Source organism: Thamnophis sirtalis, unplaced genomic scaffold (genome assembly GCF_051295495.1).
Source record: "Thamnophis sirtalis isolate CommonGarterSnake01/CBP01778 unplaced genomic scaffold, rThaSir2_p1.2 scaffold_15, whole genome shotgun sequence".
NCBI lineage: Eukaryota > Metazoa > Chordata > Lepidosauria > Squamata > Natricidae > Thamnophis > Thamnophis sirtalis.
In genome coordinates this window covers 30553420-30575984 of record NW_028261395.1, presented here as the reverse complement: position 1 = coordinate 30575984, position 22565 = coordinate 30553420, and the positions used below count along the sequence as shown (strand labels likewise).

Below are 22565 nucleotides of genomic sequence, written 5' to 3'. Positions count from 1 at the left end.
CTTCCCCCTTGTAATTACGGTGAGTTAGTCATCCTTCACTGGCGTTATGAAAACAGTTAAAGATTGTGTAATGCTCAGGAATTGTTCACTTCTACATCTGCCAGGGATGGATGGCCTCATTGTCTGAATTATCTGTCAGGCTGACATGGCTCAAAGTGGGGGGGGGGCACACAAAACTATAATAAAAACGATTAGACACCATGCGGAGCTCTTGTCCCTTGAAGATTGTTGTAGTGGTTAGAATGCAGTATTGCAGGCTAATTCTGCCGACTGCCAGCAATTCAGCAATTCAATTCTCAAGGTTGACTCGGCCTTCTATCCTTCTGAGGTCGGTAAAACAAGGATCTAGATGGTTGGGGGCAATAGGCTGACTATAGTTTAGTGGCTAGGGGATGTGGTGGCTCAGTGGCTAAGATGCTCCACTATTTACATAAGACTCTAATGTATCATTGGTAAATCCTGCCTCAAGTCATAGTCGGGGTGACTTAATAAGAGGTCTCTTCCTGCTCTGTTCCACAGAAAATGCTTCATCAAGCGAGCTTCGAGATTTACATTCTGAGTTCAACCTTTTAAAACAGGTGAACCACCCTCATGTCATCAGGCTGTATGGTGCTTGTAGCCAGGACGGTAGGTATTTAATTTTGACTTCTATTGAATTTTGATTCCCGGAGCAAAAGGATGAGCAAGAGAGAACGAGTACTGTATTTTTCGGAGTATAAGACGCACCTTTTTCCCTCAAAAAAAGAGGGTGAAAATCTGGGTGCATCTTATACACTGAATACAACATTTTTGGCCTCCCAAAACCCCACCCCTTCACCAAAATGGCCTTGCATAGCCTTTAGGAGGCCTATAGAGTGCTCCTGGGGGCTGGGGAGGGCAGAAATGAGCATAAAATTGGCTGTTTTGCTCAATTTTGCCCCCTCAGCCCCCAGGAGCACTTTGCAAGGCTCCTAAAGGCTATGCATTCCCCTTTTGCTTGTTTTTGCCCCCACTCCACCCCCCAGGAGCAGTCTACAAGCCTCCTAAAGGTTATTCATGCCCTTTTATGGGCAAAAAACGGGCCCATTTTTGCAAAAAACGGGCCATTTTGGGGAGGTCTGCAGAGTGCAAAAACTTTTTTTTTTAAATTGCCACTTCAAAACCTTGGTGCGTCTTATACTCTGAAAAATATGGTAATCTTAAGTGCAGCAGTGGAGGAAAGAGGGAAGGTCCGCAATAGAACATAGAAGGACAGAGTTTGGAAGGGGTCCTTGGAGGTCTTCTAGTCCAACCTCCTGCTCGAACAGATGATCCTATAGCAATCCAGACAAACGGCTGTCCAGTCTCTTCTTGAAAACCTCCAGTGATGGAGCCACCCACGATTTCTGAAGGCAACTTCTGTTCCACTGGTTGATTGTTCTCCCCAATGGTGGGTATCCATAGGGAAAAAGAAGAAGGAAAAAGTTGGGAGACACGGTCCATTTCTTTTAAAAAGAAATAATCTTTTTAGATTAGAGGAAGAAGGGAGGGAGGAAGGAATTAATTAATTCTGAATTCCCAAAATCTCATCCTGGAGAGTAATCCCCCAACTGAGATCATAACATTTCTGATGTGTGAAATTGACATGAAATTCACTTGGTGCAATTAAAAAAAATAAAAATAAGGACCTTGCCCATTTTTTTTGAGGGCAAATTGATTGGACATCTGCATTCCCCCCGCCCCCTTTGTTTGATCTCAGGGCCTTTATACTTAATTGTGGAATATGCGAAATACGGCTCCTTGCGGAGTTTCCTAAGGGAAAGCCGGAAAGTGGGAACCAGCTACATGGGAAGCGATACCAACAGAAATTCCAGCTACTTGGACAATCCAGATGAGCGGGCTCTCACTATGGGCGACCTGATCTCATTTGCGTGGCAGATCTCCCGTGGCATGCAATACCTTGCCGAGATGAAGGTATGGACTTCCCCTTTCCTGCCCAACCTATTTCCATGAACTTTTCAGGGATGGGCTTCAAAAATTTCAGCAACGGGTTCTCTGCCTGGTTGCTGGGTGGGCGTGGCCAAAGCCTCCCGCACCACGGTGTGGGGGGGGGGGGACATTTTCATCTTCCTTAGGCTCTGGAGGCCGTCCGTAAGCCAGAAACAGGTCGGGGACTTCCGGGAGGCCCATTTTTCTCCCTCCCCAAGACTCTGCAAGAGCTTTGCACTTTCCTTGCATCCAAAATGGGCCACGTGGAGACTCCTGGGAGGGGAGGGGTGGGGCAGGGTGGGAGGGGCCAGCCAGGGGTGGGATTTGGAGGTTCTCAGAACCAGCCATAACGTTAGCTATGAGTTTTCCCAAACCTGGGTGAACCGGTAGCAGCCCACCCCCAGAAGTTTTCCAGGGAGGGGCTCATCTGTTAATTTCTTTTGTGTGTGTGTGTGTGTGTGTGTGTTTCTCCCAAGCTTGTTCATCGTGATTTAGCAGCCAGGAATGTCTTAGTAGCCGAAGGGCGTAAAATGAAGATTTCTGACTTTGGTTTGTCTCGCGACGTTTATGAAGAAGACTCTTATGTCAAGAGGAGCAAGGTGAGGGAGACAATTATTTATTCGCCACAATGATCTGTTTATTTAAAGGATAATCCGTGAACAGCTGCGAGGGACTTAGAACATTGGAGTTTGAAGGGGCACTACGTCACTCAAGGGGATTTTGCACATTTGGAAAATCTGAGGGCAAAAAAGGGGCCTAGAACTGTTCTTAGGGGAAACGATAGAGGGAAGATGATAGCCTGAGAGTTTTGGGTTGGTTTATCTTAACCTAGGCGGGGGGGGGGGGGAAATAGGAGACACGTAAGGTAATGTAGCATGAGAATTTTTTTTAATGCCACTCGTACAACATTAAGAATTTGAGGTTATCCATCAAAACCTGAATCCTGAAAAATTCAGAGCCAATAAAAGTAAGTACTTTATAGAACGCGTAAGTTAAAATGGGATTTTCTGCCCTCGGAGGCCATTAGGACTAACTATTTGGATAGCTTTTGGAAGAGGATCAGAGTCTTCATACTGTAACTAGTGTCAGTGTGGGAAACACAAGGTGCTTCGAAACGTTGCTCACTTAAGAAAAGTCAATAAGTCCCTCTGCCACGGTTAACAAATGTGATAGGTAGGTAGGTAGGTAGACAGACAGACAGACAGACAGACAGACAGACAGAGTAGAAGGAAGATGGATAGTTGGTTGGATGAATGGATAGACAGACGAAGAGAGAGAGAGAGAGAGACAGATAGATGTAGGACAGGCAGCCAGAGACAGACAGACAGTCACAGTAGAAGAGGATGGATGGATGGATGAATAGAGAGATAGACAGATAGATGAATTGATGGGAGATAGAGAGACAGACAGACATACAGACAGATAAACAGATTAGATAGATAGAATGTTTCTATCAATTCTTATAACTAGATAACTAAGCTAATTCTGCATATCGTAACATTTGAATCTTGGCTGGGCCAAGTTAGTGTAATTGGAATATCCGTCGCCTAAAAGTCAACTTACTTGCCTCTGAGAAAAAGCAATGGGAGAAACGGAAAACGAGGGATTAAAAAATAAAGAACTGTTGGGAGGATTGTGGCTTTAGAAGTAATGTTTAGATAGGCTGTGTGTGTGTATACACACACACACACAGATACATATTTCTCTTCCAACAGGGTCGAATACCTGTAAAATGGATGGCCATAGAGTCCCTCTTTGATCACATCTACACGACCCAGAGTGATGTGTAAGTTGATTTATGCTATTGGAAATTTGTATCTTTAAATCCAAACAGTATCTCTATGGATATCAGTGGTGTTTGTGCAAGAGAGACTTTGCAGTATCCTTAGGGCAAACGGGGGGGGGGGGGGAGTACGCGTGCCCTGTCATCATGGCATAAAGGTCTCAAAAATATGCCATTTGTGTCACATCATTCCGAGAACATTTGCAGATGTGGAATATTTGCACTGTGTTCTGAATTAGGCAAATGACACAATTTGTGTTGTTTAGGTTATGATGTCAGGTGTATATGATGTCGTTTCAGACTTGTATGATGTCATTTCAAAATATGGAACAAGTTGGGTTTATTTCAAAATAGGGAACAAACCCATCTATTTTGAAAATGGCAGCGCTGAAACAACACTGACTCATAGACCATTCACTATTAATCTGATTTTTTTCCAACTGATGACCATACCCAATGTTGATCCAACAGAGGCACAAAGTAGCTCTTTTAGCTGTTCAGATTTTGTTAAATCCTGGCTTTTTTGTTAAAAAAAAAGGAAGTTGAAACTTGGAGAAAGAGGATATGTTTCCAACTTAGAATAACTCTCTCTCTGAAATGGTATAGGGCAAGGGTGTCAAACTTGATTTCATTGAGGGCTGCATCAGGGTTGTGTTTCACTTCAGGGGTGGGGGGCTGGGGCTGGTCAGGTTGGGTGTGGCTTGTATCAGAGGTGGCTGTGGTGGCCCGAGTACTCTTCCAGCAAAAACAGGCTCCCGAGCTCTGCTTTTGGCTTGGACAGCCTCCTGCAACGCTCTGCCAGCAAAAATAGAGCTCGGGGCATGCAGGAAATGCAGCCCTTGCAAGCTCCGTTTTTGGCTGGGAAGACCTCCTGCAGCCCTCTACCAGCAAAAACGGAACTCCCCGGGTTTTTGCTGGCAGAGGCACTGCAGGCTGGACTTTTCGCTGTTTCCAGGGCGGCCCCATGGGCCAGATTTAAGCACCCCACTGGCTGGATCCAGCACCCACGCCTTGAGTTTGACACTCTGGGCTTCCTGCCTGGGGAAGAGGTTGACCTAGAACAGTGTTTTTCAACCTTTTTGTGCAAAGGCACACTTTTTTCATGAAAAAAATCACGAGGCACACCACCATTAGAAAATGTTAAAAATTTTTAACTCTGTGCCTATATTGACTATATATAAAGTAATTTTCCCACGGCACACCTTACACTATGTCACGGCACACTAGTGTGCCGCGGCACAGTGGTTGAAAAACACTGACCTAGAAGACCTCCAAGGTCCTTTCCAAGTTATTCTCTCTTGTTCTTTTTTTTTTCTAAAAAGGCTCAGCATTCACTCATTTGGGTAGCTAGTGTAGGTGAAGAGCAGGAAGCGCCGGTAGATGGAGTTAAGCAAGTTATCAGCCTAGAATTTTTGCGTTCCCATAAATGGTCTAATTTGAGCCTCTCGTGCATTCCATTGACTTTATCTAGCACCAATTTAGTATTGAACCTAAGGTGGGTATATTCTTGTGCATAAAAGTAAAGGTAAAGTTTCCCCTTGAACATACAATATGTGCTAGTTGTTCCCAACTCTAGGGGCTGGTGCTCATCTCTGTTTCAAAGCCAAAGAGACAGCGCTGTCCGAAGACGTCTCTGTGATCATGTAGCCGGCATGACTAAATGCCGAAGGCGGATGGAACACTGTTACCTTCCCACCAAAGATGGTTCCCCGTTTTTCTACTTGCATTTTTACGTCCTTTCGAACTGCTAAGTTGGCAGAAGCTGGGAACAAGTAACAGGAGCTCACTCCGTTATGCGGCGCTAGGGATTCGAACCACTGAACTGACGACCTTTCTGATCAACAAGCTCAGCGTCTTAGCCACTGAGCCACTGCGTCCCTTCTTGTGCATAAATTTGAACAATGAATCTTAATGTCAACATAACATATGGTGCTGATTCTTCGTGCAGGACATCTCACGTGGGAAAAATAACTTTCCGCGACAACTGTCAAGTTCTTCTTTCAGAAGTTACAACATTTATCCATTTTTTGTTTTCTGGCTACAACCTTTGAATCTCTTCCCACCCGCTACAATTCTTTCGAGAATCCACAACATCTTGGCTGGAGGATCTCATGTGCTTTTGGAGAGCTCTCAGACAAAAGAAAAACGAAGGATGTTCAGCAGTGAAGACTTGTGCTCATATTTCAATAAGCGAGGGATGAAGAGACCACAGAACGCTGGGAAGTAGCCAACTTTGACTGTAACAGCCAAAAAGAAAAGAAAAAAACAGTCCCAAAGTGATGACAGAAGCTTTACAAATTTAGTCTAACTGGGTTATTTAATAAGCATTTATTTAGACACATCTCTCCAGCAAATGTTATATAATGTTGATCAGAAGATTTTCAGTTCAGTGGTTCGAATCCCTAGTGCCACATAACAGAGTGAGCTCCCGTTACTTTTTGCAGCTTCTGCCAACCTAGCAGTTCGAAAGCATATAAAAATGCAAGTAGAAAAATACCACCTTTGGTGGGAAGGTAACATTGTTCCTTCAGTGTTTTGTCATGCCACGGAAATGTCTTCGGACAGCGCTGGCTCTTTGGCTTTGAAATGGAGATGAGCACCGCCCCCTAGAGTCGAGAACGACCAGCACATATGTGCGAGGGGAACCTTTACCTTTACCTCCAGCAAATGTTAGTATGTCCATATTTCTGTATGTCCAGCAGTAAAGAGCAGGACACAGTGATAAAAGTATTAAATAAAATTGATGATTTAGAATAGTTAGCACTAGAATAACAGAGCTGGAAGGGACCTTGGAGTCCTTCTAATCCCTGCTCGAGCAGGAGACCCTATACCGTTTCAGACAAAAAGTTGTCCAATCTCGTCTTGAAAACCTCCAGTGATGGAGCACCCACAATTTCTGGAGGCAAGTTAATTGTTGATTAATTGTTCTAACTATCAGGAAATTTCTCCTGATTTCCAGGTTGATTCTCCCCTTGATTAGTTTCCATCCATTGCTGCTTCTCCTGCCTCCAGATGCTTTGGAAAATAAGTTAACCCCCCACATCCCCCGCCATCTTTGTTGTATAGCCCCATAGCAGAGGTAGCTTCCTACCGGTTTGGTCCTGCCATGCCCCAAAACAGGTTCTCCTACAGTGCCGCCATCTTGATTTTTGTTTCTGCGCATATGCAGAACAATTTTCATTGCAGAAGTGTAAGGGTTTCTGTTCTGTCCCCCCTTCTCCGCTAAACAGACGACAGGCAAACAACTTAAAAGGAACTCTCTTTATCAGTTCTCAGCTCAGACTGGCTGTGAGCCCAAAAATAACATAAATACAGTCTCTGATGAGATAACAAAATACTAAACAAAAACTCTTACAACGCAATGCACTTCTCCAAGTGTATCCTTGAATCAGGGTTATAGAAAACAAAGCACTTCTCCAAGTGTATCTTACATAAACCACGACTGATGATCAATCAATGTTGAACGAACCAAGGAACGTTGACTCCTGCAACTAGGGCGTGGCACCATCTGTCCTTTTATCCCCAGAATATGCCCCTAACGAGCCCCAGCTGCATAATTAATCTTGCATCCCGAAAAGACTCACAGAAGACTGCTGCTGAGTCACAACATGTTTCCCCCCCTTTTTTAACATTTTGCACATGCGCAGATCTTTTTAGGTGCAAATGCACATGTGTGCGGAGCAAAAACATTTGCATACCAAACAGGTAGTAATGCTGTGAGCAACCGACCCCTGCCTCATAGATATTGCAAGACTGCTATCATGTGACCCCTGGTTCTTCTTTTCATTAAACTAGACATACCAAATACTTCTAGCTACAAAACCCATGCATTAAAAAAAAATAGCTCTGTGATCTTCTGTAGAATCTGCACCCACTGAAGAAGACGACCCTGGATGAAGAATAGATTCCTTCATGGTCTGCAATTATGAAATTCTTTAGCTGCAATAGATAAACCTTAGGTTTGATCCAGCAAAACAAGTCCTCTCTTGTTCAGTGCTGCCTGACAAATATATAAGGCTGCAGCAAATAAGTTTAAGGTGTACATGGAGTATTGGTAGACTCAAGCATCCCTGCAGTGAGTTCAGAGAGCGCCAAGGACCATATACAATCTTCTACCCTGTTTCCCTGGAAAAAAGACCTTCTGGATAATAAGCCCAATCGGGCTTTTGAGCGCATGCACTAAAATAAGCCCTTCCAAAAATAAGCCCTTCCCCAAAAGTAATCCCTCCCCAAAAATATTGCAACACAGCAGCAGCCATGAGGTGACCACACGTGCTGCCTCCTGCACCTCAAAAATAATAAGACCTTCCCAAAAATAAGGCCAAGTGCTTATTTCAGGGGTCAAAAGAAATAAGACCCTGTCTTATTTTGGGGAAAACACGGTAGATCAAGGTGTCAAACTCAAGGCCCATGGGCCGGATCTGGCCTGTATGGTGCTGGAAATATCAAAGGACCAGCCCATAATGCCTTTCCCCGGCAAAACCCCTGGGCGGCCCCTGCTTGGCCCATTGTTAGCTGGCATAATGCTGCTGGACACCATGGAGGGCAAAAACAAGGCACAGAGGGGCCACAGACGGTCTCCTGTGCCCCCCTTTGTCTGGTAAAGTGCTGCAGGAGGCCGTGCAGGCCGAAAATGGGTCGCACCCATTTGGGCCAGCAGGATGCTGCTGCAGGAGGCATCCATTTATTTCCCCCTCCCGCCACAACACCCCCCCCCACTGGCCTATGGAGAATGACAATGCTGATCCAGCCCTTGAAGAAATCCATTTTGACACCCCTGCTCTTGGTGATCACTAAATTTAAGTTTATCTGAGAGCCAAAATTATATACTTTTAAAAAAAAGCTTCTTATATTTGTGATTCTACAACAGCTCAGCAGACTTGCAAAAACTCTTTTTTTGGTGAAATTTTGCTACAGCCGGTCCTTTGCCACTCGATATTTGATTGTAAGAAAGAATATTCGGAGAGCTGGCCAGAAAAAAACAGAAATTCTCTTCAAATGTCTCTGTCCTCAGTTCTTTTGGGGTATTGTGCAAGGTTTCTTTGTCTGCGGAAATAACGGCTTCTGTTTTTTTTTTTTTTTAAAAAAAATCCCCCTTAGATGGTCATTTGGAGTGCTGTTATGGGAAATTGTGACCCTCGGAGGTAATCCATATCCAGGAATTGCTCCAGAGAGGCTGTTTAACCTCTTAAAAACTGGCTATAGAATGGAGAAACCGGAAAACTGCAGTGAGGAGATGTAAGTAACCTCAGATCAGAAGGATCATATCCAGCCCAAGGATTACAATCAGCTATTTTCTCTTAGTTTTCTGCAAATTGGATGAATATGATCAGGGGTGGACTTCAAATATTTTAGCAAGAGGTTTTCTGCCTTGTTGCTGGGTGGGCGTGGTGATGGTGGGCGTGGCTTAGTCAGCCTCCTACACCATGGTGTGTGTGGGCCCCAGAGGTTTTCTTCGAGCCTCCGGGAGGGCGAAAATGGCCTCCCCAGGCTCTGGAGGCTGGATACTGGTCTGTTTCCGGCCTTCCCGAAATTCTGATAGGCCCATTTCTTGCCCTCCTCGAGCGTCCGTGTGCGCCCTGCACTTACCTGCATGCAAAACGGGCCACGTAGGGACTCCTGGGAGTGGTGGGGTGGTGTCTAGGTGTTACTGTCTAGGAGTTATTGTTTTCCTCCCCTTTGAGGAGAAACTCAAACATGGAGAGCCTTTAACTTTTAACCATAATCCCAAAAGGATGAAGGTCTGGTGGAGCACAGGAAGGACGATGAACTGGCTCATCGAATTCAGTTTCCTCATCTCAGCAACTTCTAGATGTGGAGCCCTTGATGCTCTCTCTGCTTGGTTGTTCTCTTGCAGACATTTTATTGCACAATTACGTAATATCTTCTTTATTTATTTATATATTTGTGAAACAAGTACAAGATAACAAGTATAGGTATGAACATAGACATGAACAAAGGAAGTAAGTATAGATACAGTAAGACAGGGGCGGTAGGCACGCTGTTGTGCTTATGCACGCCCCCTTTACGGACCTCTTATGAATGGGGTGAGGTCCAGAGTAGACAGTTTGAGGTTGAAGCTGTGAGGGTTTGAGGCTGTAACAACAGAGTCGGGTAGAGCATTCCAGGTGTTGACCCCTCTGTTGCTGAAGTCGTATTTTCTACAATCGAGTTTGAAGCGGTTCACCTTGCGTTTGTATCAATTGTTTGCCCGTGTATTATTGTGGTTGAAATTGAAGTAGTCCCTGACAGGCAAGATGTTGTAGCAGACAATTTTGTGTACTATGCTTAGATCAGACCACAAGCGGCGCAGTTCCAGACTGTCCAAGCTCAAAATTTGAAGGCTGGTAGCATAAGGGATTCTATTGTGAGTAGAGGAGTGGAGGACTCTTCTCGTGAAATATCTCTGGACCCGCTCAATCATATTAATGTCCGATATACAGTGTGGATTCCAAGCAGACGGGCTGTATTCAAGAATTGGTCTGGCAAAGGTTAGATTGAAGATGTGCACTGAAGACGTTACCTGGTTTGGTAATGAAACGTCTTCAAGAAAACAACCAAGCTCAGAAGTCCACAGTTCAGTCCCGAGCCAGAAACATTGTCTTCTGTTGGGTAGTTCTAAAGATGAACTTGAATTCCGTTATTGAAGATGTCCATGGTTGAGAATTTTAATGGTTCAGGAAAACAGGTGTGCATATTTCATGATTGGGAGACCCTGGTCTAATCCTTAAGACCCTGACCCATAATTATATTATCCAGTCTCTTCTTCAGCTATTGCTTGCATTGAAGGGTCTGCCATACCCAGCTTGCAAAATTAAGAGAAATACTAGGTTGACAACAAAGAAATACAGAATGTCAGTGTTCCAAGTAAGACCCCCAATGAAAGAAGACTCCGAGGCTTGAGTTTTTCCTCAAAGTTCCATTTCATTAGAGATGTCATATTGGCACCTCTGGGAAAACCCGAATATGAAAGCTTCCAGGTTTCCCCCACCCAACTGAAAGTTCAAGTCCCTGCCCAGCACCTACATGCCCATCACATGGCCCAATCAGGCACCATCCAAAATTGGAAATGCCTCCCACTCATACCATCGCAACTGCAGGGCAAGATGTCCTTGACTCTCTAAGAAAGGAATGTTATTTAGATTATATATCTCCCATACTCCATATAATCCCCCCTCCCATTTTCCCCACAGTAGAAATTGTGGCAGGCCTGAAGGCCCAATGTAAAAGATGGCTTCCAGGTCTGACACAGAAATGGTCATCCGTGATTTTGCAGCCCAGATATATGGTCCTTTTGCAGGGGAAAAAAAACCTATGCTTTGCCTCTCCCTTGGAGTTTTCTTGAAGGCCACCAGGCTTTACCTGAGATGAAAAAAGAATAGCTACAGGGCTGATGAGAGAGGAAGCCCTTTTCATTGTTTTTATATTCTTTGCAACATTTTAAGCTTTCAGCCTGTTGAAAAGTTGGGTATGAATTTGTTGAATTAATGCAGTTAAGCCAAAGTGCATCATCAATCTTCACGCATGGATATGCATAGGTTGGAGAAATCTATTGGCTTTCTCCCTAAAGCTTTTGGAGGGGGGGGTTCAGAACAGAGACTTGTGATTGCTTATTTTATAGGGTGCCCCATTCCAGTAGATTCCAATACCACCTTCACAAAACAGAAATGTTGGAATCCGGGAATTATTCCTCCTCCTCTTCTTCTCTTCTTCGTCCTCCTCCTCTTCTTCTCTTCCTCCTCTTTTTCTTCTTCCTCCTCTTCTTTCTCCTCCTCTTTCTCCTTCTTCTCCTCCTCCTCCTCCTCCTCCTCCTCCTCCCTCTTCCCCTCTTCTCCCTCCCCTCCCTCCTCCTGCCCTTCCTCCTTTTCATTTGAAGATTCAAAGTTTGCTTGTTTTCTTCAAGGTACAATTTGATGCTTCACTGCTGGAAACAGGAACCAGATAAGAGGCCAACGTTTGCTGAGATCAGTAAAGAATTAGAAAAAATGATGGTCAAAAGCCGGGTAAGAACCTTACAAAATTCATTACAGCTACATAGGTATGTGTGGTGGAGGTGATTGGTACTTGGTTTCTCTTTGGAGTCTTTATTCTCCTTTGGTCACATTTAAAAAGAACTTGTTCAAGGAGAGATTTAAAGAAAGGATATTTGAAAGGCAGGAAGGGGGAAAAGCCTAGTTAATCACCTGGGATTAGACGTGCCACAGTTACTTAGATTAAGAAAACATTTGAGGTCAGATAGAAATTGCAGAGTGCAAAATGCTTTTGTGTACACATGCGTGGGGCAGCTCTGATTATAATAATCAACTATTGCTGTTTAATTTAAAGGAAGCAGCGTAATTGTAAACACAAGTTCACGAAACAAAGGCCATTTTGCACAACCTATCTAGCATCTCTTTGGACATCTTTCGGAAGTATGAAATGGGGATTCATCTCAACAGGTGTTTGAAAATGCCTGCATCATAGCAATAGTACTTATATACCACTTCACAGTGCTTTACAGCCCTTTCTAAATGGTTTAGAGAGTCGGCATATTTCTCCCCAACAATCTGGGTCCTCATTTCATTGACTTTGGAAGGATGGAAGGCTGAGTCAATAGTAATAGCCCTTAGACTTATATACCACTTTACAGTGCTTTACAACCCTCTCTAAGCGGTTTACAAAGTCAGCCTATTGCCCCCAACAATCTGGGTCCTTGTTTTACCGACCTCAGAAGGATGGAAGGCCGAGTCAATAGCTATAGCACTTAGACTTATATACCGCTTCATGATGCTTTATAGCAATAGTGAAATGCTACCGGTTTGGACCAGTTCAGCCGAACCGGTAGTAAAGATGCCAGCGGTTCTCCCGAACCAGCAGTAAAAAAAATGCTACCAGTTCAGGCGAACCGGTTTTTCCAATGATCAGCTATGACGTGTGATTTATATTAGCTAGAAAGCAGGATTTCCTGTTTTCTAGTTCATCTAAATCACGTAGCACAGCAGATTCTCCCACTCGCTGTTCGCTTACCTTTGCAGGCGCATTTGGTAGCAGGCTCTGCCCACCCACCTGAACATCATTTTGTCGCTCTGCGCATGCGCGGAAGGTCCTGCACATGCACAAAGGTGGTGCCTGTGAGCGAAGTGAGCCGAACCCGTAGCAAAGTTAAGTGGATTTCACCCCTGCTTTATAATCCTCTCTAAGCAGTTTACAGAGTCAGCATATCACCCCCAACAATCTTGATCCTCATTTTACCGACCTCGGAAGGACGGAAGGCTGAGTCAACCTTGAGGCCGGTCAAGATCGAACTCCTTCTAATCATGCATTAGAAAGCATTTTCTTTTGAGGCAAAGCCATGTTCCTTGCTTTGAAAGAAAATTAAATTCATTAATAAAGGAAGTAGAATTCCCTCCAAAAAATGTTCCCCACTTAGGAAATGTATAAGTAAAAGTAAATCAACGGGTATTTAAAGAGCCAATGGGTAGCTCTTGGAAAGAAAAACATTTAATAATGCAATCTGACATCTCAACTTTAGAACTTACTAGCTGATGCCCAGGTATGTATTTATCCCAACCCTCCTTCCATGAACATTGCTGCAATTTCTAATTTTCCCCCTTACCAGAGGGAGCCCCCTTGTGGAGTACTGTGAAGCCATTACCATGGCAACTCCACAGCGCTGTACAGCAGAAGCCATTTTAAGGCAACCCCAAGTGGTGTCTTACCCACACAGTATTTGTTTCCAGAGAGTTTGGTTGAAATTGCTCAAGGCATTCTAGAGTTATGCTAGAACACACCCACCCACAAACACACAAATGTACATATTTTATATATATATAAATTCCAGACACCTCTTTCCGTGAATGATGCATTTCTGAAAAGGCACATGAGCGCTTGAATATTATTTTGCAAAATCTGGAGTTGTCTTGAAACACAGTTTTCTCCTGGCAGCTGCTGGTCCCAATTAGATCCAGATTCTTAAGCCAATCCGATGCTTCTCTTCATCCTAACATGGATGGATTTGGTAGTTCTAGAAAAACAAAGCTGGATGGAGGCAGCAGCTTTGGTTAGGTCAACAGGGCTGCAAGATCCCGAGAAGTCAGTACAGGTAATTCCTCGACTTAAAACGGCCACAACTGAGCCCAAAACCTCTGTTGCAAAGTGAGATGTTTGTCACAGAAATTTCGCCCCATTTTAAGATTTTCCTTGCCAGAGTTGTTAAGGGAATCCCTGCAGTTGTTAAGATAGTCACATGGTCGTTAAGTGACTCCCCGCTTCCCGGTTGGCATTGCTTGTCAGAAGGTCACAAAATGGGATCACGCTTCTGAATTTCGAAACACGCGATTGTGGGGATGCCGCAACAGCCTGTTTGTGTGAGAAACAGTCATAAGTCATTTTTTCACAGTGCCGTTGTAACTTTGAACATCACTAAATGGGGACTATACCTGTATTGGTTTAAATAAAAGTGAGATCATATATTTCACCAGTGTCAAACACAAGGCCCGGGGGCTGGATCCGGCCCATGAGATGCTTAGATCTGGCCCATGGGGCTCCCTTGGAAAAGTGAAGGAGCGACCCACAATGCCCCTGCCAGCAAAAACAGAGGTTGGGAGACTTGTATGCAGCCTTCCCGAACTCCATTTTCCCTGCAGGAGGTCATCGCAGCTGGAAACGGAGCTTGGGAACCCGTTTTCACTGGCAGAGCGCTTGGGCCACCAAAGGCGCCCCTGACACGAATGATGTTGAGCTGGCCCCGCCTACCCCGGCCCTCCTGACATCAGGCACAACCCTGATGCAGCCCTCAATGAAATCAAGTTTGACACATAATAAATTAATAAAATAATATAATAACCCCAACCACCCCCCACTCTGGCAACAATAATATCACACGCCATGGGGCAAAACTCACGTAACAACCATCTTGCTTGGTTCCACCACAAAACCGCGTTCGACTAAAGGGCGCTCGACGAAACCGCGTAGCTGACGTCATCACAGTGCGACAACAGCACGGAGAAAAAAGCACGCTGTAAAAGCTAAACCTAAAATTAACCCCTAAACCTAAACCTAACCCTAAACCTAACCCTTAACCTAACGCTAAACCTAATCCTAACCCTTAACCTAACCCTAAACCTAACCCTAACCCTAACCCTTAACCTAACCCTAACCATAACCCTAACCCTAACCCTTAACCTAACCCTTACCTTAACTTGAATCAGCTTGCTTTCAAAGCGCTATGTAAAGTGCCCTTCTTTCTCCGCGCTCGCTGTTGTCGCCCTGCTGATGACGTCAGCAATGCGGTTTAAACGGGCGTGCTTTAGTCGAGCGCGGTTTTGTCATGCCACGGTCTTGCTTAGGAACAAAATGGCTCAATTGTGGTCCTAAATCGAGGACTATCTGTAGATGGGGTGTGAACATTGTTACGAAGTGTACAAGGGGTGAATGCTCTGTTTCAACATATCACTTTGAACACCAGGCTTTCTCAGATCAGGAAGTGGGGAATTGGGGAGGTTAAAAATAAAGGAAAGAGGATATCATAAAAGAAAAATGTCAGTATCACCCATCTGCATCTGCTATGACCAGGATCATCAACCTTTCAGACCTCAGGGACCACTAAATTCATATTTTTAAATCCCACGGACCACTAATATGATCTGCCTAATGATCGTCTGGATGGGTGTGGCTAGGTAGTCATGTGACTGGGTGGGTGTGGCCAACTTGATATCACTCACATTGAGGGGCGCCTCACCAGCTTCTACTTGCCCCTCCCCTCCCAGTCACTCCTCGCCTGCCCGCCTGGGCTCCTTAGGGCCCCAACAGGAAGCAGTTGTTGGAGCTAAGCAGCCACCATGAGAAACAGTTGGCAAAACAGCTGGCTCAGTTCAAATTGGATCTGCCCGAAAAGGAGGCTCAGCAGAAGCACCTCATTGAGGACTATGAGCATAGGCTTTCCAAGCAGAGGGAAGACCTGTGGGGGTGCAAGGCCAGGTCCCGGTGCCTGGAGTCTCAGCAGGCTGAGATGGTCAGCCAGTTCCAGGCCATGATGCAGTTCAACTGGAACAATGCCCTCCAGCTCTTTGCCACTAGCGGTGCTTCCCTCCAGCTTTCGTCCAAGGCCCTGCACCAGGAAGCTGAAACAGACTTCAAGTTGGAATTTCTGCCCCCCCTCGACCCGCACAAAAAGACCCCAAAGAGGGAGACACTGCAGCAACACAAGCGTTCATTGCACGGATCCGTCCCAGGGACCATAATTTAAAGACCCCTAATTTAGCACAATAAAAAAATGCAAATAATTTTTCTGCGGACCACAAAAATTTTCTTGTGAACCACTAGTAGTCCACGGACCACCAGTTGGTGACCACTGTCCTAAAAGATAATAAAGCCATCACTACCTACTACAAGAAAATAAATTCCCAAACAGAATCAACATAAATGTAAAAAAAAAACGTTCTCAGGAACCTTTGGAATAAAATTTAAATGAACTTGTCTCCCTGGGGAAGAAAATTTGAGAAATTGTAGGACATATCTACAAGGGTTGGTGCAATTCTGCTGATCTTGGGATCCCCCAAAACTTGCAAATGGCTTTCTCCTTTCCGTAGATTGTGTAAGTACACAAAGCCTTGCTTTGCTGTTTTTTTAAATACGGTGCAATTTTATTAGAAGACTGTATCTTGCAATAAGATTAAATCCACATGATGTTGAGCTGTAATGGGATCACACGATAGCCGTTGAATTTGCACCAGAGCTGTTTAGTGAAGGTTCAAATGAATGCAAAGCACATGATTTGCTTGGGAAGAAGTGTTTTTTCTCTCCATATTCAACAGTACCAGATGTGCATGAATTCAGTCCTTCTGAAAAAAAAAAATCTCCATAATTTCAGACAAAGGATTATTCAGAGAGGCTTCTGTAGCAAATTAATGAGCCAGTCTCCTGAAAGAGATACATAATGCTGGATGAGAAGGCTGTGGATTTCTAAAGGGGTTCCTTGCCAGACCCATGATGTTAACGTGTTGCCAAGGAACTCTACTTAAGTTGAGGAGAAATGGAGAACTTGAGCAGATATCTAAGGAAACATGAATTGGGCTGATTCCAAGGAAAAATATCTCCAGGGCTGCTCGTTTTCCAGATGATAAAAATATTCTAAATTTCTCCAAACTGAGTTTTTATGGAAAAATGCCCAGCCAGACAGGGAAGAGGGCTCAAGCAGGGAATTAGTCTTGAATCGTTGTGCAGCTGCGAGAGAGCTAGTACCTTCATGGAACTTTTATCTATCCATTCCCAAGGGAAGACAATCAGTTTTCGGGAGATTCCTGTATTATAGGCCGAATGCAATGAAGTAGTTAGCTTGAACTCTACCCGTGTGGATCTGGTTGTTTTGAGTTTTGACATTTTGGGTCCTTCGGGATGATCGTCTTGACTTGAACGGAGACCCAAAGGCCTCTGTCCTTAACCCTCTTTCTCTTTTATTGGCTTAGGACTATTTAGATCTGGCCGCTTCCACTCCTTCGGACTCTCTGCTTTACGATGATGGACTCTCGGAAGAAGAGATGCCCCTTGTGGATTGTAATAATGTTCCCCTCCCTCGAACACTTCCTTCCACATGGATTGAAAACAAACTCTATGGTAGAATTTCACATGCATTTACTAGATTCTAGCCACACACACAACCTCCCAAAACTGATTTCTCTTCTGCACTATCCTCACGCTCTCTGTAATGCCCTTCTGAGTATTATTTGTTGGTATGAAACCAATCAAACTTTGCTTGGCAAGTTTTTAACAACCTCCCCTCTTCTTTTTTTTTCTCTTCATTTCTTGTCAAGCTCTGTTCCTTTAGCCGTCTTTTACAGCTGTGTTCAACAATAACAAAAACATTTAAAGGATGTGAAAACGTGCAACCTATCCTTCTATATCTATATATCTGGATATAGATATGTAGCCTAAGAAAGACAAATATCCTAGAATCAGGGAAGCATTCTCAGGGGAAGTTTAAAAAAAATATGCTAGCCATTATCCAATTAAAATTATCCTTTTTTGTGTATGTCGGGTTGGAGAATTTAAATCCCATTTTTGTTTTTTGGAGGTGGTGTCTTCTGTCAAAAACAGCATCACTTTTTTACGGCTTAAAAGTTTGGATCGTCCTCTTCATCATTTGTAGAGTCCGCTCCCATTTTTGGATTCGGATGGAGTCCACAGTCAGAAATGTTGCCTTGTATATATATATTATGTTTCTCTACAGTCACGCCTGCTTACTGAGTTACGGGATTTTTCAGATGGGTCTGAGGTGGGGGAGAGCTGAAAGACTCCGATCCCACGAAAACAACCATTGCTGTTTTCACATGCTTTGGGGTTTGTTTTGTTTTTTTTCCATGAAAATGTTAGCCTCTACACCCTTGTTTTGAATGTGGTTGCAAGTGTCTTAGAAGGAATGTGCTTTGATATTGTGGTGGTGAGATAGACAGTAAAGACAAATCTTGCCAAAACTCCTTCATTTTTGGTCTCCTAATTAAATGTTGCACATGCCATCAAGGCCTTGAAATGACTTTAATTCAAGCCATGCCTTTCCATTCATTTGTCACGAGCCCCCGTTCTTAAATTCGTAGCTGGGCTCTTAAAATAGTTTTCATGCCAAGTTAATCCTGTTTTTGAAATCCAGGAACTGTTTTGGGGGAAGTGGGTGGGAACAGTGACTCCAACGGGCATGATTAGATTCCCTATAAGAATCTTGATTTAGTATTTCATTTACAAGAATCTTAGACTTGATGGGTTCAAGGAATTGGGCTTGGCATTATTATTGCCGCTGCCCAATTCCAAAACCACTCGAAGCACCTTACAAGTTAATTTTTTTTAAAAAAAGACAAACATCAAATTAAGCCATTTACGAAAAGCCAGAATCAAGTTTTGGTTTATATCCGTTTCAGTGGCCTTATGGAGTATGTTCCAGGCTCTCAGACATATTTATATACCTTGACATGTGTGCCTGTAAACACACAAATAAATCTTCCTTCCTCCGTCCATCAGTGTCTTTGATTGAAAACAATGCATGCCAAAACTTTCAATCTTTTTTTCAAATTGTGAGATTTATTGTTGTTTATGCCACAGGAACCCTCACTTACAAGAACCTCTCTCTCTCTCTTTTTTTTTTGCATTCCCCTAAAAATGTAACGCGGGACGCGGTGGGTCAGTGGCTAAGACACTGAGTTTGCCAATCAGAAAAGTTGCCAGTTCAGCGGTTCAAATCCCTAGCGCCGCGTAACGGAGTGAGCTCCCGTTACTTATCCCAGCTTCTGCCAACCTAGCAGTTCGAAAGCACATAAAAATGCAAGTAGAAAAATAGGTACCACCTTTGGTGGGAAGGTAACAGCGCTCCATGCGTCTTCGAAGTCTAGTCATGCCGGCCACATGACCACGGCGATATCTTCGGACAGCGCTGGCTCTTTGGCTCTGAAACGGAGATGAGCACTGCCCCCTAGAGTCGGGAACGACTAGCACATATGTGCGAGGGGAACCTTTACCTTTAAAAACATAACATTCTCAAATTGTAAAAAGAGCAAACATTTGAGCAGGCTGCAGCGAAGTTCCTATTTTTTTGTGAGTTTTAGCTTTGGGTCCCAGTTCCCTGGGAAACACATTGGGAGTTCCTTGGGGAGGCGAGGGCTCGTCCTGTCATTTGGCTTGCAATTTGCGAAGGGAGTTTTGCCAAGGGCCTTACTGTCTGCACATGAAGTGTTGGTTCTTCAGTGCAGAAAAAATTATCTGTTTTCATTTTTAGGCATGTCATACCCGAACTGGCCCGAAGAGAGCCCTGTTCCACTTGCCAGAAGCGATGGGCCTAAGGCTGTGTTTTCAAGATATGCAAATGATAGTGTTTATGCTAACTGGATGGTTTCACCCTCAGCGACCAAATTTATGGACAGAGTTTGATAGTTAACAATTACTTGGTGGAAGGTAACCGATGCAGGAAGGAGCCCCCCTCCCCGTGTCCAAAGAGTTGACTCCCCCCCCCCCCCCAGCTCGTTCTTTGAGTAGCAACAACTGGTTGAAGCAAACAGGAATGTCAAGGATGGGGAAAAACGTTCCCTTTACTTTTGAAATTTACTTAAATTTCAATCTGCTTTTTGGTTTCTAAAATGTGTCCTCCCGGTTTCCCTTCTCTGATCGTGAACACTTTGGTCCCAACTCTCTAAAGTCCTAAACGTGGCATTAAAAGAGGGGTGAAACAGACTAAGATGGTTGCCACGATGACATGGTCCAAAGGCTGCCATTTTGAGTCCCCTTGATCTCCTCTCTGGCAGATGCCTGTAACTATTTTAGACTTTTTTTCTTTTCTTTTTTGCCTCAAAGTGTTCTCCAAGAATTCATATTTGATGCAGCGGCTGGATTTCTTGTTCCGAATAATGTCGCATTCCTGAAACAGCTGTTTTATGGGGGCGGGGAGCGAAAGCCTTTGGTTTCACTAGCGACTTCTCTTCCCTGTGGTCGTTGTTAAGAAACAGGCAAATTAAAGCAAGAAGCACAAAGTGGGAAAGCACTTGTCTATTTTTCCCCCAAAAAAAACCGCATCAGCTTAATCTCACGTTAAGCATTCGCATTGAATTGGCAGTAGGAAATTGATTTGGGATAACGGAACAAAAAACGAAATTTTGAAAACCTGTAGTAATGTACTGTTCTGTGGTTATGGGGAAAATAAGTGTTCTTTTTTTAAAAAAAAAGAAAAGAAAAACAAAAAAAATCAGGGTTAAATTGTCCTTACCGTTAGCACAATAGAAAACTTTGATATCTTAGAAACTAGAATAGAGAATCTTAGAATACCCACCCAATATAATTTGTTTTCCATCACATTCCTTCTGTGGTTATCTTAACGTGGGCTCCAGATGTTTTGAAACAAGCAAACTGACACAAAAAGAACCAGTTTAATTTTATTCCATAATTTTTACTTCTTTCATCAAAAATTTTATTTCCGTCACCCACATCCGGGACGGATTCCCTCTTAACCGTGGCGAATAAACTTCAAATGCATCATTTGTATCTCCAAGTCTTTCCCTTCCTTAGACCAAATTTCTGCCTTCCACTTTTAGTTTCATTTAAACTGTTACGGTTCTCTGTCTTTAGTTAATATTAACAAGGATTTTTCAAATCTCACTGTTGAAACACCAGGATAGATACTCTCAGAGACAATCTTGTTGGTCATGAAGAATTGACACTGACTTGATGGTACAGCATCATTCTCTTCCTATTCTATAGTCCGAACCTCGTTAAAGCAGAAATCTTGGTTACGTTAACCACAGTTCATTAGTAACCACAAATTGTTCAGTTGTGATGAAGACACATAGTTGGAGAGGGGAAGGTGGCATTCCCAGTAACTGTGAAAACCAAAGGTAACCGAAAATGAGTGTTGGATCTGCTATTAGCCCCAACAGACATTTTTATTTATATGATTCCTGTTTGTGTGTGAAATGTGTGAATACGGTACACACTCCTTGTCTCATATTTAATCTTTATTCTCTCTGTGTTTGTGTTTTTTCCTCCTCCCGTCCATGTAGCAAAAAAAAATATGTCTAAGGTTGTTGTCTTTTTCCAAAGAGTTAAAGCTAAAACCAGATGTGATGTTTTCAATTTTGGCACAGTGTTTTTGGAAGCGGGCTGACTTTTACAGAGCTTTCTTGCAACGCAGAAAGTGCATTACATGATTGTGTTTGTTTGTTTTTGTTCGTCGTTTCAACAATTTCTAAAGAATGCTGGAATGTTAATCCAACATTTTTATCCTTTTGGGATACTCCTGCATATTGAAAATATACCAAAGCATTGCTCATCCCATCTCTTAGGTTTCAGCTGAGTAATTGTGTGCCTCTCCTGTATGTGCTCCAATTATTTCAGAAATCATGAGTCAGATTGCCAAAAACACAATCACACCAGAGGGCTGAACACCTCCTTAGGATAACTTGGTTTCCAAATAAGCTACTTTTCAGATGAAAGAACAGGAGGACAATTTCTGTTCTGTAAATTATGATATTATGCATTTGTGTTTACAAGGAAAAAAATGTATCTGTGTACACAGATGTCCAACAGCTGTCAGTATCCTGTAACAAGCAGTCATCTCAAATAATAATAATAATAAAATATGTAAATGTTGGAGTTTTAATAATTCTTTGGAGTTCAGCCAGAAGTTCTGCAATGACTGAAATGTACCCATCATAAAATGGAGCCCTTGAGGATTGTCCAGTTTGGGCCAAAGGAAGAAATTGCACCGTATAGTAGTCCCCGACTTACAACATTTCATTTAGTCACTGTTCAAAGTTAACAACAGCACTGAAACATGTGGCCTGTGGCTGTTTTTCACAGTTACCTTTGCAACATTCCCCATGAACATATGATCAAAATTCATCCAGCTTGGCAACCGGTTCATACTTACGATGGTTGCTGCGTCCCGAGGTCATGCAATCCCGTTTTGCGACAAGCAAAGTCAGCGGGGACGCCAGATTCACTTAACAACCAGGTGACTACCTTGTCGACTGCGGAGATTCACTCAACAACGGCGGAAAGGAAGGTCGTAAAAAAAGGGGGCAAAACTCACTTAACAGATGTCTCACTTAAGAGCAGAAATTTTGAGGCTCCGTTGTGGCCGTAGGTTGAGGACTACCTGTAGGTGGCAGGCCAAAACAATAAAAGTCCTGTCAGCAGAATCTGATTAGAAACCAATTGGATCCAACTAGATCAGTGTTGAGCAGTTTTCATCACGGTTGGCTGTTCTACACAATGCATGAAATTATGTTCTGGAGGGTGGCAATCATACCCTGTTTCTGTACCTAACAAGCCAGCAATGTTGGCTTCCAATATTAGTCCGTATAAAGCCAAGAAAAGATAAAAG

At 43.5% G+C, this 22565-nt stretch overlaps 1 protein-coding gene across 1 annotated transcript in view; it reads left to right on the top strand.

Moving 5' to 3' along the window:
• The window catches only part of RET (ret proto-oncogene), a 143951-nt gene extending 122121 nt beyond the window's left edge, over positions 1-21830 (top strand). The window contains exons 13-20 of the mRNA XM_087702422.1: positions 520-627; positions 1718-1932; positions 2424-2546; positions 3663-3733; positions 8831-8968; positions 11634-11733; positions 17176-17323; positions 19470-21830. Coding sequence (XP_087558548.1) covers positions 520-627; positions 1718-1932; positions 2424-2546; positions 3663-3733; positions 8831-8968; positions 11634-11733; positions 17176-17323; positions 19470-19621 — 1055 coding nt within the window. The 3' untranslated portion in view covers positions 19622-21830. The remainder of the gene's footprint in view (positions 1-519; positions 628-1717; positions 1933-2423; positions 2547-3662; positions 3734-8830; positions 8969-11633; positions 11734-17175; positions 17324-19469) is intronic.
• The last annotated feature ends 735 nt before the right edge of the window (positions 21831-22565 follow it).